The following is an 18,308-nucleotide window of genomic DNA, read 5'->3' as shown; positions in this document are numbered from 1 at the left end:
TGTGCGGCAGAAATCACCTAATACCGGACAGATCAGCGGGAGGGCCGAACCTGCAGCCATGACCGCCGCGCCCTGAGCTTACTGCACCTGGGTATAATACACCCCGGGCTCAGTCACATCATACAGGTGAGAATACAGTATGTCCATCAGGTGCCGCAGTCACGGCCCACACGCTTATCTATACTGCTGCTAGCACAACCACCATGTCTGAACACGGCCTGAGAGATGGGATTTGGGCTTGTTATACTTTGTGTTATCATTTCTAGAAGCCTCGGCCCTGGCTCTGTGAGGGGCTCATTCTCTATGTGGGGCTTATTCTCTATGAGGGGCTTATTCTCTATGAGGGGCTTATTCTCTATGAGGGGCTTATTCTCTATGTGGGGCTTATTCTCTATGTGGGGCTTATTCTCTATGAGGGGTTTATTCTCTATGAGGGGTTTATTCTCTATGAGGGGCTTATTCTCTATGAGGGGCTTATTCTCTACAAGGGGCTCATTCTCTATGTGGGGCTTATTCTCTATGAGGGGTTTATTCTCTATGAGGGGCTTATTCTCTATGAGGGGCTTATTCTCTATGTGGGGCTTATTCTCTATGAGGGGCTCATTCTCTATGTGGGGCTTATTCTCTATGAGGGGCTTATTCTCTATGAGGGGCTTATTCTCTATGTGGGGCTTATTCTCTATGAGGGGCTTATTCTCTATGAGGAGCTTATTCTCTATGAGGGGCTTATTCTCTATGAGGGGCTTATTCTCTATGTGGGGCTTATTCTCTATGTGGGGCTTATTCTCTATGTGGGGCTTATTCTCTATGTGGGGCTTATTCTCTATGAGGGGCTTATTCTCTATGAGGGGCTCATTCTCTATGAGGGGCTTATTCTCTATGAGGGGCTTATTCTCTATGAGGGGCTTATTCTCTGTGAGGGGCTCATTCTCTATGTGGGGCTCATTCTCTATGAGGGGCTCATTCTCTATAAGGGGCTCATTCTCTATGAGGGGCTTATTCTCTATGAGGGGCTTATTCTCTGTGAGGGGCTCATTCTCTATGAGGGGCTTATTCTCTATGAGGGGCTTATTCTCTATGAGGGGCTTATTCTCTGTGAGGGGCTTATTCTCTATGAGGGGCTCATTCTCTATAAGGGGCTCATTCTCTATGAGGGGCTCATTCTCTGTGAGGGGCTTATTCTCTATGAGGGGCTCATTCTCTGTGAGGGGCTTATTCTCTATGAGGGGCTCATTCTCTGTGAGGGGCTTATTCTCTATAAGGGGCTTATTCTCTGTGAGGGGCTTATTCTCTATGAGGGGCTCATTCTCTGTGAGGGGCTTATTCTCTGTGAGGGGCTCATTCTCTATTAGAGGCTCATTCTCTATGAGGGGCTTATTCTCTGTGAGGGGCTTATTCTCTATGAGGGGCTCATTCTCTATGAGGGGCTCATTCTCTGTGAGGGGCTTATTCTCTATGAGGGGCTCATTCTCTGTGAGGGGCTCATTCTCTGTGAGGGGCTCATTCTCTATGAGGGGCTTATTCTCTATGAGGGGCTCATTCTCTATAAGGGGCTCATTCTCTGTGAGGGGCTCATTCTCTGTGAGGGGCTCATTCTCTATGAGGGGCTTATTCTCTATGAGGGGCTCATTCTCTATAAGGGGCTCATTCTCTGTGAGGGGCTCATTCTCTGTGAGGGGCTCATTCTCTATGAGGGGCTTATTCTCTATGAGGGGCTCATTCTCTATAAGGGGCTCATTCTCTATGAGGGGCTCATTCTCTGTGAGGGGCTCATTCTCTATGAGGGGCTTATTCTCTATGAGGGGCTCATTCTCTATAAGGGGCTCATTCTCTATGAGGGGCTCATTCTCTGTGAGGGGCTTATTCTCTATGAGGGGCTCATTCTCTGTGAGGGGCTTATTCTCTATGAGGGGCTCATTCTCTGTGAGGGGCTCATTCTCTATGAGGGGCTTATTCTCTATGAGGGGCTCATTCTCTATGAGGGGCTTATTCTCTATGAGGGGCTCATTCTCTATAAGGGGCTCATTCTCTGTGAGGGGCTCATTCTCTGTGAGGGGCTCATTCTCTATGAGGGGCTTATTCTCTATGAGGGGCTCATTCTCTATAAGGGGCTCATTCTCTGTGAGGGGCTCATTCTCTGTGAGGGGCTCATTCTCTATGAGGGGCTTATTCTCTATGAGGGGCTCATTCTCTATAAGGGGCTCATTCTCTATGAGGGGCTCATTCTCTGTGAGGGGCTTATTCTCTATGAGGGGCTCATTCTCTGTGAGGGGCTTATTCTCTATGAGGGGCTCATTCCCATCCTCACACATGAGAACATTTTAGGACACGTGGCCTTTAAGGGGCGTGTCTGTGCGGTGGTCCGGCCCCCAGGGGGCGGGCTGTGTCCCGTTTCCCGGCATGCCGTGCGCTCGCTGCAGTTAGGCCACGTCCCCGGGCCACGTAGCTCGGCGCTCGCCATTTTAACGGATTGTAGTCAGAGCCGCCGCGCACAGCTCGTCTCCGCCGGGGCCGCCGCACATCCGACTCCCAGCGCACCATGAACGTCTTCAGGCTGAGCGGGGACTTGTCCCATTTGGCCGCCATTATTATCCTGCTGCTGAAGATCTGGAAGACCCGCTCGTGTGCCGGTGAGTGCGGGGTCTGAGCTCCCCGGTGTGTGCGGGGTCTGAGCTCCCCGGTGTGTGCGGGGTCTGAGCTCCGAGGTCCCCGGTGTGTGCGGGGTCTGAGCTCCCCGGTGTGTGCGGGGTCTGAGCTCCGGGGTCCCCGGTGTGTGCCGGGCTATTCGTGCAGATTCTTGTCTCTTTATGTCCTGCATTGTAGATGACTATCCTGCCCTGCATGTCAGTGTCCTGCATGGTATATAGTGTCATCTCTGTATACTGCTACCTGGCACAGCTGATCCCTAGCAGCTGTCTGCAGGATGTGGGGGTGACCGGTCGGTGTCTGCAGGTTGTGGGGGTGTCCACTGTCTCTGGGTGACCGGTCGGTGTCTGCAGGTTATGGGGGTGTCCACTGTCTCTGGGTGACCGGTCGGTGTCTGCAGGTTATGGGGGTGTCCACTGTCTCTGGGTGACCGGTCGGTGTCTGCAGGTTATGGGGGTGACCGGTCGGTGTCTTTCGGTTGTGGGGGTGTCCACTGTCTCTGGGTGACCAGTTGGTGACTTTAGGTTGCATGACTTCATTCACACTTTGCATTTTCTTAGCCCTAGTATAGACCGCTGCTGTGACTGATTGTAATGTCAGATTTTCTGTTGACTTTTTTGGTCACATGTTTTGTCTTTGACTCCCTTTTGCAGTTGCCTTGGGCACTGTAGTGCAGGGGTGTTACATGAAGCCTCAGGGCACACTCTGTAATGGGGCCCCATTTAGCATTACAGCTTATATTGTCCTTTGGGCCCCCGGAGTCACCAGGTGTGGTACCTGTTACTCCTTCTGCACCCCTGTAGCTCCACCATTACACGCTGCCCATATGTCCATTCATTTATAAGGTAGTCCTCCATTATTAGGGCATATTCACATGTGACAGAGTTGTTGCAAGCACAAAGTCCTGCGCCTTGTCTGCTGCATGTGAATTCTGATATTTTACTTGCACAGATGACATGTGGCAGGTTTGTTGCTGTGGCTGCACCATTCATACCAGTAGGTCTGGCAGAAATCTGTGCACTTGCCAATAAAACGTCTGCGCACAGATCTTATACCTGAGTCCTGCAATAAGTCTGCAGCATGTGAATCTGCCCCTAAATGTCTCGCTCTCCTCTTGCCCCTCTCTGGGCACCCTGTCTGACACTCTGCACACTATTGTTACATGACTTGGCTCCATTAGACTTGTGCTCTTGCAGGTATGTGCAGCGTCTCCATGATGGGGAGACTTGTCCTCATGTGATTTGTGCCTCCTGCTATTCCTTGATGCATGTGCTGGAAGTCAATGAATCAGAGGCTGCTGTAAGTGATAGGCTGTGACTGGTGGATCTGACGTGGCAGCGGCCGGCTGTAAGGCGTGGTGAGAGCCCAATCCATCACATCCCGTTATTACATGGCAGCTGTTAACCCCTTCTTCCCTGCAGCTGGTTGGGATCGGTGCAGGAACCCTCTTTCTGTCCTCATCTTTCTCTGGGCCTTGGATTCCTTCCAGATCTGAGCGCGCTCTAGTGTGACAGTGTTAGCTTAGAGAGGAGGACGCAGCCACATCATCAGCGCTCTTATTGGTTAGCGGAGGATTGCCTACCTGCTGCAGAGTCAGCATCGTGTGCTCGCTTACAGGGGACCCAGTGCCAGCCTCTAATATATACTTTATATTGGGTTTCCTATATCCGGCGCCCTCCATAATTCAGGATATATCAGGAGATTTGGTGTCTATTGGACATCACTGGTTCCTCCTAGATGGCGAGATCTTACAGAGCTTCTTATTGTCTCATCTCTGCACAGTTAGTCGGAGTGCTATCCCGATTTAAAGGGATGTTCCTATAATAAGTTCTTACCCTCTGAATAGGGATAGACACTAGATCAGATCTGACCCTGATTTTGAGTATTTTTGCGGCATCAGCTTTCAGGGAGACGCGTCGCTAAGTTTCCCTCCTGCACGTCCTTGGCTTTACTGTGTAGATTGAGGTGGAGGTCGAGGTAGTCGCGTCCGGGCACGGGAGACCTGGGATTATAAACTATAAGCCAATAATATGAGAAAATAAAATGACAATCTTAGCACTAGACGGCCATTGCAGTCTGGGATTCCCCAGTAATGTTCTGTTAGAGGTTCAGGTCTTCTCCTGTAGGTGACCGGCGCTGCTATTGGCCCTTGTTGGTTCTGCTCCCAGGTCCTGTGCAGAGATGGCCGCACGTATTTGTATTACTGTGTCTTGTACTTTTAGTCCTCCGGCTGTATCTCGTGGAGGATTTGGGGCCTTTGTTTGCTGTCGTTGTATTTCTTGGCTCTGGTGATGTGACAGAATGTTCCGGGTGACTTTACTGCCTAAGTTCTTCCTCATTGGGCGTTTACTTCTATCTCCAGTGATGCTGGGGCGCCGCTCATCAGCCAAACATGGCGGAAACGGGAAACTTTCGGGTTATTTGATGTCATTGAAGGTATTTTTAGATCTGTGGCCCCAATGTCAAAAAACAAACAAAAAAAAGCATAAGCAGGTCCCCGAATTCACTGAGAGGTCGCCTCCACCTAATCTCCCCTCCAGCCGCCCTGGTCAGTGCTCTCCCATCACCTCCAGTGGAGAGATATCATATAATACAGGGGTAGGGAACGTACGGCTCTCCAGCTGTTGCAAAACTACAACTCCCAGCATGCATACCTGCTCTGCTGTTCTGGGAACTCCCATGGAAGTGAATGGAGCATGCTGGGAGTTGTAGTTTCACAGCAGCTGGAGAGCCGAAGGTTCCCGACCCCTGATATAATATGTCAGAATACAATGTATATCCTCTCCTGTACAATAACTTGTATTGGTCGTGTTTATGAAGTCGGCGCTTCTTGTTGTCTGCAGGTATTTCGGGGAAGAGTCAGCTCCTCTTTGCCATGGTCTTCACTACTCGATACCTGGATCTTTTTACCTCCTTCATTTCATTGTACAACACTTCTATGAAGGTAAGACGTCGTCCTCCGAGATGTTGGTTTGGTAATGGGGCGGGTGCTCGGGGATGTCTCGGTGACTCTCGGCCATTGCAGGACTACAAGTCCCAGTTGCAGCTGGTCTGGTTGTCTTACCTTGTACAAACATGGTGGACTGTGGCCAGCGCGTTCCATCTGACTGTATCCTGGAGGAGGCCGCACACGTTACATACATGTTGGCTGGGATGAGCCATCTGGTGGAGTCATACTATAGTGAAGATTGTATACCTGACAATATATGACTGCCCTGCAGTCAGCAAGGGGCAGTATGGCGCCCTCCGTAGGACTTCCCTGCATTGCATTCACATCTTAAAGGGAAAGTCTGCCTGGAGCCCAATTACACGAGTAGCAATTGGTGTCAGAGATTTACCTGTGTCTGTGACGCGGCGCCGCCCTCCATGGGTTATGGCTGGTATTGCAGCGGATTCGCTTTCACTTGATTGATTCTTGGCTACAACACCAGACACAACGGTCCCTAGCCTTGTCCCTAGCCTTGTCCCTAGCCTTGTCCCTAGCCTTGTCCCTAGCCTTGTCCCTAGCCTTGTCCCTAGCCTTGTCCCTAGCCTTGTCCCTAGCCTTGTCCCTAGCCTTGTCCCTAGCCTTGTCCCTAGCCTTGTCCCTAGCCTTGTCCCTAGCCTTGTCCCTAGCCTTGTCCCTAGCCTTGTCCCTAGCCTTGTCCCTAGCCTTGTCCCTAGCCTTGTCCCTAGCCTTGTCCCTAGCCTTGTCCCTAGCCTTGTCCCTAGCCTTGTCCCTAGCCTTGTCCCTAGCCTTGTCCCTAGCCTTGTCCCTAGCCTTGTCCCTAGCCTTGTCCCTAGCCTTGTCCCTAGCCTTGTCCCTAGCCTTGTCCCTAGCCTTGTCCCTAGCCTTGTCCCTAGCCTTGTCCCTAGCCTTGTCCCTAGCCTTGTCCCTAGCCTTGTCCCTAGCCTTGTCCCTAGCCTTGTCCCTAGCCTTGTCCCTAGCCTTGTCCCTAGCCTTGTCCCTAGCCTTGTCCCTAGCCTTGTCCCTAGCCTTGTCCCTAGCCTTGTCCCTAGCCTTGTCCCTAGCCTTGTCCCTAGCCTTGTCCCTAGCCTTGTCCCTAGCCTTGTCCCGGTTGGGTCCCCCCTCCCGCTAGCCCGGTGTTCTTGTCTCTAATATGTTCTGTCTTCTATTGCTTCAGCTTGCCTTGCAGTAGGTTCACACTAGTGTCGCCTCTGGTGTTCGGAGTCTGATGTACCCCATTGATTATTATGGGGTCCTTCAGGTGTCCATTGTTATGAAGCTGTAGGAGGAATCTTCTGTGCAGGACTTCTTACTCCTCTGACAGATACAGTGATGGATTCTCCACCAGAGACTCTGCAGGTGTGAACATCGCCTGACGTGCACTAGGGTCTCACTGGCATTCAGGTTTCTGTTCTTTGGGTCTGTGTGAGGACCTGAAAGATGGAGACCCCCCCCCCCCCAATCCACATAAATTCCTCCGTATAAGTGTCCGGGAGAGCGGCTACAGGATACGCGACCTGCTCCGATGGTTTCTGTACCCGGGCTGAGCCGCCTGCAGTGGTAGAGAATACACTCAGGCCGTAGAACAAGAAATGGCCGTTTTACCACAAACCATTCATACGTGTACCCGGGGTGTCCATTGCCTTTAAGCTCCTCAGCGTCACGTCTGGTGTATTGCAGGTCAGTAAGAGCTTAGATACACGTGGACATATTGTGGAGGCGGCTGCTTTCTGGTTCCATTGGCAGACTTAGTTTAGGGGCTTATTCACATGGCCGTTCATGTCAGTATTAATGTAGAAGAACTGCACAGACTCTGAACACTGGCACATGATGGTCGGCGGGCTGATTCACTTGGCCTGCGCGACTTCAGTCTGGTTCCCGGTCTCCTCCATTGTATTGTGCGGTTTGGCGCGGGGTAAATGCTGAGCCACAAATGTGCAGAAAGCAGTATCACGGGGAACCTGGGAGGGCGGTGGGAATAAACCCGAAATGGTTTGGTTGAGTTGTTGTGTAAGAATCTCCTTCCCATTGTCGCTGCTCCCTGAGCCCCATCACTGGAGGCGGGTCCTAATCTGGTGTAAGTCCAGCCCACGCGGAGCAGCTCCTTGTATCACTGACATCGTCTCATGTGGTTTATTTCTTCTTTCAGCTCATCTATATCGCCTGCGCATACGCGACAGTCTATCTGATCTACATGAAGTTCAAGGCCACATACGATGGGAACCATGACACCTTCCGAGTAGAGTTCCTTGTCGTTCCTGTTGGTGGATTGGCGGTCCTTGTCAATCACGATTTCTCGCCTCTTGAGGTAATGTCTGTTCTCCTTTCCTGTAAGCACCGAACTGGGAGTGGTCTGTGCAGCGTGGGGGGGGTGGTCTGTGCAGCGTGGGGGGGGTGGTCTGTGCAGCGTGGGGGGGTGGTCTGTGCAGCGTGGGGGGGTGGTCTGTGCAGCGTGGGGGGGGTGGTCTGTGCAGCGTGGGGGGGGTGGTCTGTGCAGCGTGGGGGGGGGTGGTCTGTGCAGCGTGGGGGGGGGTGGTCTGTGCAGCGTGGGGGGGGTGGTCTGTGCAGCGTGGGGGGGGTGGTCTGTGCAGCGTGGGGGGGGTGGTCTGTGCAGCGTGGGGGGGGTGGTCTGTGCAGCGTGGGGGGGGTGGTCTGTGCAGCGTGGGGGGGGTGGTCTGTGCAGCGTGGGGGGGTGGTCTGTGCAGCGTGGGGGGGGTGGTCTGTGCAGCGTGGGGGGGGTGGTCTGTGCAGCGTGGGGGGGGGTGGTCTGTGCAGCGTGGGGGGGTGGTCTGTGCAGCGTGGGGGGGGTGGTCTGTGCAGCGTGGGGGGGGGTGGTCTGTGCGCCGTGCTCAGTGTCGGGGAGTGGTCTGTGCAGCGTGTGGGGGGGGGGGTCTGTGTGCTGTGCTCAGTGTTGGGGCAGTATTCTGTGCAGCGTGGGGGGGGTGGTCTGTGTGGCGTGCTCAGTGTCGGGGGAGTGGTCTGTGCAGCGTGGGGGGTGGTCTATGTGGCGTGCTCAGTGTCCGGGGGGTGGTCTGTGCAGCGTGGGGGGGGTGGTCTGTGCAGCGTGGGGGGGGTGGTCTGTGCGCCGTGCTCAGTGTCGGGGGAGTGGTCTGTGCAGCGTGGGGGGGGGGGGTCGTCTGTGCGCCGTGCTCAGTGTCGGGGCAGTATTCTGTGCAGCGTGGGGGGGGGTCTGTGTGCTGTGCTCAGTGTTGGGGCAGTATTCTGTGCAGCGTGGGGGGTGGTCTATGTGGCGTGCTCAGTGTCGGGGGAGTGGTCTGTGCAGCGTGGGGGGGGTGGTCTATGTGGCGTGCTCAGTGTCGGGGGAGTGGTCTGTGCAGCGTGGGGGGGGTCTGTGTGCCGTACATAGTGTCGGGGGAGTGGTCTGTGCAGCGTGGGGGTGGTCTGTGCAGCATGGGGGGTGGTTTGTGTGTCGGGGGAGTGGTCTGCGCCGTGTGCTCAGTCTTGAGGGAGTAGTCTGTGTGGCATTGAGGGAGTGGTCTGTGCAGTATGGGGGGTGGTCTGTGTGCCGTGCTCCGTGTTGGGGGAGTGGTCTGTGTGGCATTGGAGGAGTGGTCTGCGTCGTACTTAGTATTGGGGGAGTGGTCTGTGGTGTTGGGGGAGTGGTCTGCTTGGCATGCTCCGTGCCGGGGGAGTGGTCTGTGCGGCGTACTCAGTATTGGGGAGTGGTCTGTGTGGCGTTGGGGAGTGGTCTGCATGGCAGGGGGAGTGGCCTGCTTGGCACGCTCAGTGTTGGGTTTTACCATAAGGCTTGCTGTTGTTCCCTCCATACTTAGACTAAGGTCGGGGGTCACTTCTGAATTTTGCTCTTTCTGCTTTTCCATGTCAATGAGTAGTTTCTTGGTTATTTTGCTTTCTTGGTTTGGGTAGTTGTGACCTCCTCGTGCAGATGCTGATCCCGCAGGGTTACTTGGCAGTGTTAGATCCAGATCCTATGACCCGCTCCCATATTGCCATAACTAGGTCTGTGACTTGCAGTTTGTTTGCCGCCGCTCTGTTGGACTTTTGCCTTGTAGACTTTGGTGTTAGATCGTCGTGTCCTGCTGCTGCTGTTGTCGTGTACAATGTGTCGTTTCTTCAGTAATAGACTATTGCACATGTCTCGCTAGCGCCCCCGTGTGTGACCAGGTGGAATGGATGTGCTGATGTTGGAATCATTTCCGCTGCCTTGTCTTATAGGGTCAGTGGCAGACATGTAATACATGGTCCGAGGCTCATAGGCCTGTAGTGTCGGCACGCCAGCCTGTATCTGCTGCATGTGAGACTCTTCTAATATCCGGCCACATCTCTTACTCAGATAGAGCAGCGGGCCTGGATATGAGCCATATAATCCGGAAATACATAGTAGTAACCCTGCTGGGCCGGCAGCGCAGGTCGTGCACCCTGATGTGAAGCTGACCTAAGGGGCTTCTGGACTCCCCCATGTAATGATAGACTCCCCCATGTAATGATAGACTCCCCCATGTAATGCTAGACTCCCCCATGTAATGCTAGACTCCCCCATGTAATGCTAGACTCCCCCATGTAATGCTAGACTCCCCCATGTAATGCTAGACTCCCCCATGTAATGCTAGACTCCCCCATGTAATGCTAGACTCCCCCATGTAATGCTAGACTCCCCCATGTAATGCTAGACTCCCCCATGTAATGCTAGACTCCCCCATGTAATGCTAGACTCCCCCATGTAATGCTAGACTCCCCCATGTAATGCTAGACTCCCCCATGTAATGCTAGACTCCCCCATGTAATGCTAGACTCCCCCATGTAATTCTGACCAGCAGCCCCTCTGTATTCCTAATATGACAGATGGCCCCCAGGCCTCCTGTATTGCTTGTCTTGTAGTAATGAGCCTTGCTGCCATTGGCCGCTATAGATGGGATTGATAAACGTTTCCTTCACAAATCTTACCCCGCATTGTCTCTCGCAGCGTTGATCAGAGCGGCGCGTCCACGTTGTAAAGGTGTAAATCTGTGACCTTCCTTACCCCGGGGTATAAACCCCCCAGCACTAGCTGTGCAGTGACTATTGCCCCAGCTCCTCACACGGTGCCAGGCAGGGGGCGCCACTGTACAGTCTCAGGATGACTATTTGACCATTGTGAGCGGTGTCTTCTTGCAGATCCTATGGACCTTTTCCATCTACCTGGAGTCGGTGGCCATCCTGCCGCAGCTCTTCATGATCAGTAAAACAGGTGAAGCGGAGACAATCACCACCCATTACCTGTTCTTCTTGGGCTTGTACCGTGCCTTGTACCTCTTCAACTGGATCTGGCGCTATTCCTTCGAAGGCTTCTTTGACCTGATTGCCATAGTGGCCGGCGTGGTTCAGACCATCCTGTACTGCGACTTCTTCTACTTGTATGTTACAAAAGGTGAGACCCGCCAAGATTCCTGATAAGTCCCCTGGTGTAGTTATTGGGGGCTTTGTCGCTGCTCATCGGTCTGGGCGGGCTGAGATCCGGTTTCCTGAGACTCTTTATATGTGACTATATATTTTCTGTATCAGCGGTGATGTCACTGGTCTGTATGGGGGCTGCATTCATTCTCCCCCTATATAGATGGACACTGGGTACTTACTGATGGCGCTGGCCGTGGGTCTGGAATCTGTGCAGAAAAGTATATTAGTATGAGGGATGGGTCTGAGGCCCTGGAATTGGGCACAGCCGCACTAATGGACGCCCCTGGTGCCCGGAGAGATATTCAAAGGGCTCCCGCACTTACTGCAGAGACTCAGCCCCTTTGGGAGTCCCTCCGTAATCTCACATTAAAGGGGTTGTCCTTCTAGAGTCTTATCACTTTCCTGGGGATAGAAGATGGCGGTCACATTGCTGATGGTCCGACCATTGTAGGGTTACCAGGGCTGCCATCTGTGACCGTGTAATGGTGCCGGGCCTCATTCACAGGCTTTAGGGAGACTTCCAGTCCTCTGACTAGAGGTTCGGGCCCTAATAATATGGCCCCCTCTATGCCCCTGGTCCTTGTTAATGATCCTCGCTGTATGTGCTGACCTGTGCAGGGTCGGGGGTCAGACCCCACCGATCAGAATGATCCCCCTATTTGGCCAATAGTCAGGTGACGCCTGCCGCAGGGACTCGATCCGCTGAAGGGTTTTCTGCCTCGTTGATGAATTTCTTATGTTTTTTCTTTCTATTTTTCCCTCTTCCAGTACTAAAAGGAAAGAAGTTGAGTTTGCCAGCATAAGTGCCAAAGAGGTGGAGCAGCAGCTGTCGTCGGGACAGAACAATCCTTACTATGAGCGGAGGTGTAAGATGCCTGAAGCAGAGTCAGACACTACTTTTATATGCAGAACTGCCCTATTTGCTGCAGGACGCCTCGCCGACCCTCCTACAGCAAAGCGGTCTCATCCACGACTCGGACACCAGCTGATTTGTTTTATGCATCTTGCCTTCCTTGTTTTTTATTCTGATGTATAAAGATTTTTTTTACATAAAGGTTATGCTGTAATACTAGATCCCGAGCGCAGATTCAATTCAATAGTTGTAAAAAAACCAAACAAAAGTGAACATTTCTCGTGCAGTTTGCGACTAGGTCCAGTGAGAATTTTCGCCATTGTTTTCCTCCTCCTCCCGGTTATTGATCCTTTTAGAGGGTCGGTGATTTGCATTATTTTTTTCCTTGCATTCTATTCGTCTGTTTTAATAACCGATGATATTCTCCAGTCATTCCACTATAATTTATTTCTCTCGGAGGAGGAGAGGTTTTTTTGTTTTTTTGCTATTTCTTGACCTGATCAGTTCTCAAGGAATTTTTTTTTTTGTCTCCTGTAAAGCGTATTCATGAAAGGGTTGTCAGAATAAAGCGTTTGGATGAGAATGCGGGGACGTCAGCGGGTCACAGGGTACAGGGCAGCAAAAGGGTTAACTTTCCACGGTCCCCTCCCCTCTACATGTCACTAGGTGTATGTGCAGATTTATTCAGCTTATAGGATACTGAAGATTCACTCATGAGAAGTGCCATTACAAAAATAATCGACCTTTTATACAAAATAGGAGTTTTGAAACATCCAAATATTTTTTTTGTGATTGTCCCTAGAAATGGCTCCTGGTAGGCCCCTGGTGCAGGCGGACATTGGCTCTATAGGTGCAGGCACTGAGTGCTGAGCCTGACATGGATGTAGACATGTGTGTCATGGCCGTCGCCCGTCATCTCACATCTTTTTCTTGTGACTTTCCACAAGTCTCAGCATCCTTCCCGGGTCAGTGGGGTTTGGCCTCTGAGCGGCTTCTCAGCCACGACCTCCTGACTCTCGCTGTTTTCTGGGATCTAACCCTGCAGTACATTGTGTTAAAAAGGAAATTGCTATGAAATATCGATGGTTTGAAGTAAAAGTCTCTTCTATGTTCCATTCGCCTCTTATTTCCTTGTTTCTGTTTAGCGCTCGCTTTACACGCACACAATTGTGACTATGGATTCACTTCATTTGGGATGAGCACCTGGCGGGGGCTGTACCTGGTGTGCCGGGGTGTTGTGGTGCATCTTTGGCACAAGACGAAACCTATCCAGGCCAGGACCGGGGTTGAACTGGAACAACCTCCTGTAACTTGCACTCAGGGATCCTGCGCCACTTTCTGACTGTCGCACACTTCTGTCCGGGCACATGGATGTACAAGTGACGTATTGAAGCATTTTTTAAGACCGTTGTATGAGGTGCCCCCATAGGTTTCAATAGATTGCAGGATTTCTGACAGATTTGCAGATCTGCTTCTTATCACTCCACAAGCGCTTACTCCAGATCTCGCTGTAATCCATAAGGAGCTCCCCCTAGTGGTGACTGCGGCAGCTGGGACTTTGTCACTAAACGCTTAGTCAGTCTTCAGACAAGTTACTCTCGTTTAATAGATCGTGTACAATGATACTGTAATGATAATGTACAAAAATGTTGTTTGCAAAACCTCTCTAAGGTTCCTGCCTCTAGGTGTCTCCCTTCTAGCCAATGTGATGATCACTCCTTGTTACTAGGGAACATCTGTCCTTAGTTATCACTGTGAAACAAGACAACCTCACAGTGACAGGAGGGGGAGGGTCTGTTCTATTCTCACACAGTGACAGGAGGGGGAGGGGCTCACTTTCCTCACTGCTTTCTCTGTGCACTGGACTAAACCTTCTGCATAACTCACAATGTAAGAAGAGACTACTTCTGGTTGTGTTATTACAGACGAGGATATTAGTCATGGCCAGTTTACCTGACTGTGCTCAGAGATTTCTCTTTGTGTGTCAGGGATCTGTTTGTGCCCCATATTGTCAGTCCAGTGTCCCTGCATCTTCTGTGTTATGGTCACTTGGGCTTTTCTCTGCTCTTTTATGGATATGGCAGCGGGGTCAGACTGCTCCTCATTGTACATGGCCGCAGCCATAAGGAGATTATGGGCAGCAGAAAACCTGACAAGACCCCTGTATGAAGACCTGTAATATTTACTGCTTTTTGTAGTAAATGGGGGGTTGGGATCAGCCCCATAAACTAGAACTGACCGAGTCACCAGTACAGTGTGCACAAGCCATCTCACAGGGGATGCGGATTCTTCAGCTATATGGGAACCCCAAGCTGAATGTACCACCAGGCCGGCATTAGTCATAATAAAGGTAGTCACAAAGTGCCCCCATAATACCGGGGGGCAGAAAGGGCCAGCTCACCTGTAACATCAAAGACCTACAGTAATCCCTATGGTCAGGGAAGAGAATGGGGCTGCCGTCTACTGACTGACGTGAGTCACTCGGAGGGGTCTGTGCTGCACAGAAGGCCGTCAATGGTCGAGCGCCCCTGCACTAGATCGCCCTATAGATGATACCGTGTGTCGTGTCTCACCTGTCTGCTGTCACTCGCTTGGTTTACCTACCAAATTGCTGATGTAATGACAAACACTAGCGTATCATCTGTCCTTACAGGTAAGGTAGGTCTGTGTGAGCTCCCCTGTATGTAATCTCACCTGTACGCGGCCTCCCCTGTATGTAGTCTCACCTGTATACGGCCTCACCTGTACGCGGCCTCCCCTGTTTGTAGTCTCACCTGTATACGGCCTCCCCTGTATGTAGTCTCACCTGTATGTGGCCTCCCCTGTATGTAGTCTCTCCTGTGCGCGGCCTCCCCTGTATGTAGTCTCACCTGTATGTAGTCTCACCTGTATACGGCCTCCCCTGTATGTAGTCTCACCTGTATACGGCCTCCCCTGTATGTAGTCTCACCTGTATACGGCCTCCCCTGTATGTAGTCTCACCTGTATGTGGCCTCCCCTGTATGTAGTGTCTCCTGTGCGCGGCCTCCCCTGTATGTAGTCTCACCTGTATACGGCCTCACCTGTATGTAGTCTCACCTGTATGTAGTCTCTCCTGTGCGCGGCCTCCCCTGTATGTAGTCTCACCTGTGCGCGGCCTCCCCTGTATGTAGTCTCACCTGTATACGGCCTCACCTGTTGGGGATGATGAATACCTGGAATATGCAGGATGAGTCCTTTTACAATAGTGTTATTGATATCCGTCATCCACCATGTCTATAGCGCCGACATATTCCTCCATGCTTGTCACAGACCAGACTCGGCGCAGTCTCACTTGTTGCTCTGCAGGTAACATCCTTGTCCTGGCACTGACATTCATTCCAACCAGTGGGTGTAGAAATCACACAAGTAGTTATCTGAGTATCTGCTTCTATCTGTCATTAAAGGGGTTGTCCAGCACTTAAAGAAGCGCTCTGTTTAAGAATAAGCTTTTGTGTTGTATAATGTCAGATAACCTAGCAGCTGCTTTATTGGGGTGTTATGTGCTCCCCTCTGGGGCGCTAACCTTCTGTCCAGGCCTCTGATGCACGCACTGCTCCCTGTAGGAACAATTCAAGTCTTGTATACCTGCCTTATGAGACCGACACTTGCGGGGTGCACTTACTAATGAGACCGACACTTGCGGGGTGCACTTACTAATGAGACTGACACTTGCGGGGTGCACTTACTAATGAGACTGACACTTGCGGGGTGCACTTACTAATGAGACTGACACTTGCGGGGTGCACTTACTAATGAGACCGACACTTGCGGGGTGCACTTACTAATGAGACCGACACTTGCGGGGTGCACTTACTAATGAGACCGACACTTGCGGGGTGCACTTACTAATGAGACTGACACTTGCGGGGTGCACTTACTAATGAGACTGACACTTGCGGGGTGCACTTACTAATGAGACTGACACTTGCGGGGTGCACTTACTAATGAGACTGACACTTGCGGGGTGCACTTACTAATGTGCCACTTTATCTTTTTATGGATGTGCAGGACACTTTTTAGAAGAGTGTGATAAAGGCAGGACGCCCGACAGATTTACTATAACTCCCACCAGCAAACATGAGTCAGTCTGTGACTGGTGTGCATTACAGGTCTGATGTACGAGACCCCCCCCCCCCCCCCCCAATATGGTGCATCGGAATTATTAAAGGGATTCTATCATTACACTCCCATATGTTACTACTAACACGTAAGAATAGCCTTAAGAAAAGCCCTATATATATATATATATATATATATATATATTATATATATATATATCTCTCCAGGTGTACAGCCATAAGATACCAACCCCCGCACTAATACATCTCGTCGTACTGAATACCTGACAGCTTATACACAATAATTACTGGTAATTATATATCGCACAATCACTTCCTCACATCTTATTCTGCATTCATGAAGATTCATTAACAACATATTTTGTACACGTGAGCGTTGCTGTCTAGGATCCAGGACGTGTCAGAGATCACATAGTGCTCTGATGGTTTCTCTAAGAAAATATGGCCTCCTGAATTGTCAGAATTGGCTGCAGGTCTCCGTGCTCGGCGCTGCAGGTCTCCGTGCTCGGCGCTGCAGGTCCCTGTGCTGCAGGTCTCTGTGCTCAGCACTCCAGGTCCCTGTGCTGCAGGTCTCCGTGCTCGGCACTCCAGGTCCCTGTGCTGCAGGTCTCTGTGCTCAGCACTCCAGGTCCCTGTGCTGCAGGTCTCTGTGCTCAGCACTCCAGGTCCCTGTGCTGCAGGTCTCTGTGCTCGGCACTCCAGGTCTCCGTGCTCGGCGCTGCAGGTCTCTGTGCTGCAGGTCTCCGTGCTCGGCGCTGCAGGTCTCTGTGCTCGGTGCTCCAGGTCTCTGTGCTGCAGGTCTCCGTGCTCGGCACTCCAGGTCCCTGTGCTGCAGGTCTCCGTGCTCGGCGCTGCAGGTCTCTGTGCTCGGCACTCCAGGTCCCTGTGCTGCAGGTCTCCGTGCTCGGCGCTGCAGGTCTCTGTGCTCAGCACTCCAGGTCCCTGTGCTGCAGGTCTCCGTGCTCGGCGCTGCAGGTCTCTGTGCTCAGCACTCCAGGTCCCTGTGCTGCAGGTCTCCGTGCTCGGCACTCCAGGTCCCTGTGCTGCAGGTCCCCGTGCTCGTCGCTGCAGGTCCCCGTGCTCGGCGCTGCAGGTCTCTGTGCTGCAGGTCTCCGTGCTCGTTGCTGCAGGTCTCTGTGCTGCAGGTCTCCGTGCTCGGCGCTGCAGGTCTCTGTGCTGCAGGTCTCTGTGCTGCAGGTCTCTGTGCTGCAGGTCTCCGTGCTCGGCACTCCAGGTCTCTGTGCTGCAGGTCTCCGTGCTCGGCGCTGCAGGTCTCTGTGCTGCAGGTCTCCGTGCTCGGCACTCCAGGTCTCTGTGCTGCAGGTCTCCGTGCTCGGCGCTGCAGGTCTCTGTGCTGCAGGTCTCTGTGCTGCAGGTCTCCGTGCTCGGCACTCCAGGTCTCTGTGCTGCAGGTCTCTGTGCTCGGTGCTCCAGGTCTCTGTGCTGCAGGTCTCCGTGCTCGGCACTCCAGGTCCCTGTGCTGCAGGTCTCCGTGCTCGGCGCTGCAGGTCTCTGTGCTCGGCACTCCAGGTCCCTGTGCTGCAGGTCTCCGTGCTCGGCGCTGCAGGTCTCTGTGCTGCAGGTCTCTGTGCTCGGTGCTCCAGGTCTCTGTGCTGCAGGTCTCTGTGCTCGGCACTCCAGGTCCCTGTGCTGCAGGTCTCCGTGCTCGGCGCTGCAGGTCTCTGTGCTGCAGGTCTCCGTGCTCGGCGCTGCAGGTCTCTGTGCTGCAGGTCTCCGTGCTCGGCACTCCAGGTCCCTGTGCTGCAGGTCTCCGTGCTCGGCGCTGCAGGTCTCCGTGCTCGGCACTCCAGGTCCCTGTGCTGCAGGTCTCCGTGCTTGGCGCTGCAGGTCTCTGTGCTGCAGGTCTCCGTGCTCGGCACTCCAGGTCCCTGTGCTGCAGGTCTCCGTGCTCGGCGCTGCAGGTCTCTGTGCTGCAGGTCTCCGTGCTCGGCGCTCCAGGTCCCTGTGCTGCAGGTCTCCGTGCTCGGCGCTGCAGGTCTCCGTGCTCGGCACTCCAGGTCCCTGTGCTGCAGGTCTCCGTGCTCGGCGCTGCAGGTCTCCGTGCTCGGCACTCCAGGTCCCTGTGCTGCAGGTCTCCGTGCTCGGCGCTGCAGGTCTCGGTTACGTCAGCGGCTCTGCTCTACTCCTGTTACTTGTATATGGGATAGAGCAGAGTCGCTGCAGACGATCCTCACCTATAAGGCAGCTCCTGCAGACAACGCACTGTCACTACTTATTATTTCCGCGTTCTAACGCATTGGGTTCCCATCACTGGCTGCGGTATGTGGCGATGGACTGCCATGGTTGTTGGACCTCTACTAGCCGCCATGTCTGCTGTCTGCTAGTT

At 52.8% G+C, this 18,308-nt stretch overlaps 1 protein-coding gene across 1 annotated transcript; it reads left to right on the top strand.

Annotated features, from left to right (window-relative positions):
• The first annotated feature begins 2,409 nt into the window (after window positions 1-2,409).
• On the top strand, window positions 2,410-12,974 carry KDELR2 (KDEL endoplasmic reticulum protein retention receptor 2). Its single transcript, XM_075283786.1, has 5 exons — window positions 2,410-2,630; window positions 5,490-5,590; window positions 7,743-7,901; window positions 10,730-10,982; window positions 11,777-12,974. Exons 1-5 carry the CDS (start codon window positions 2,540-2,542, stop codon window positions 11,809-11,811), a joined length of 639 nt encoding a protein of 212 aa, XP_075139887.1. The 5' UTR covers window positions 2,410-2,539; the 3' UTR covers window positions 11,812-12,974.
• The last annotated feature ends 5,334 nt before the right edge of the window (window positions 12,975-18,308 follow it).

This window comes from Leptodactylus fuscus, chromosome 8, assembly GCF_031893055.1.
Source record: "Leptodactylus fuscus isolate aLepFus1 chromosome 8, aLepFus1.hap2, whole genome shotgun sequence".
NCBI lineage: Eukaryota > Metazoa > Chordata > Amphibia > Anura > Leptodactylidae > Leptodactylus > Leptodactylus fuscus.
Note: the sequence above shows the minus strand (reverse complement) of the source record. Positions and strands in the feature narration are given on the sequence as shown.

Bases quoted from the DNA above. Each gene is read 5' to 3' on its own strand.
- KDELR2 (XM_075283786.1), top strand. From the start codon at position 2,540: ATGAACGTCTTCAGGCTGAGCGGGGACTTGTCCCATTTGGCCGCCATT. The intron at 2,631-5,489 runs GTGAGTGCGGGG...TGTTGTCTGCAG, and splicing joins GAAGACCCGCTCGTGTGCCG to GTATTTCGGGGAAGAGTCAG. The intron at 10,983-11,776 runs GTGAGACCCGCC...TCCCTCTTCCAG, and splicing joins CTACTTGTATGTTACAAAAG to TACTAAAAGGAAAGAAGTTG.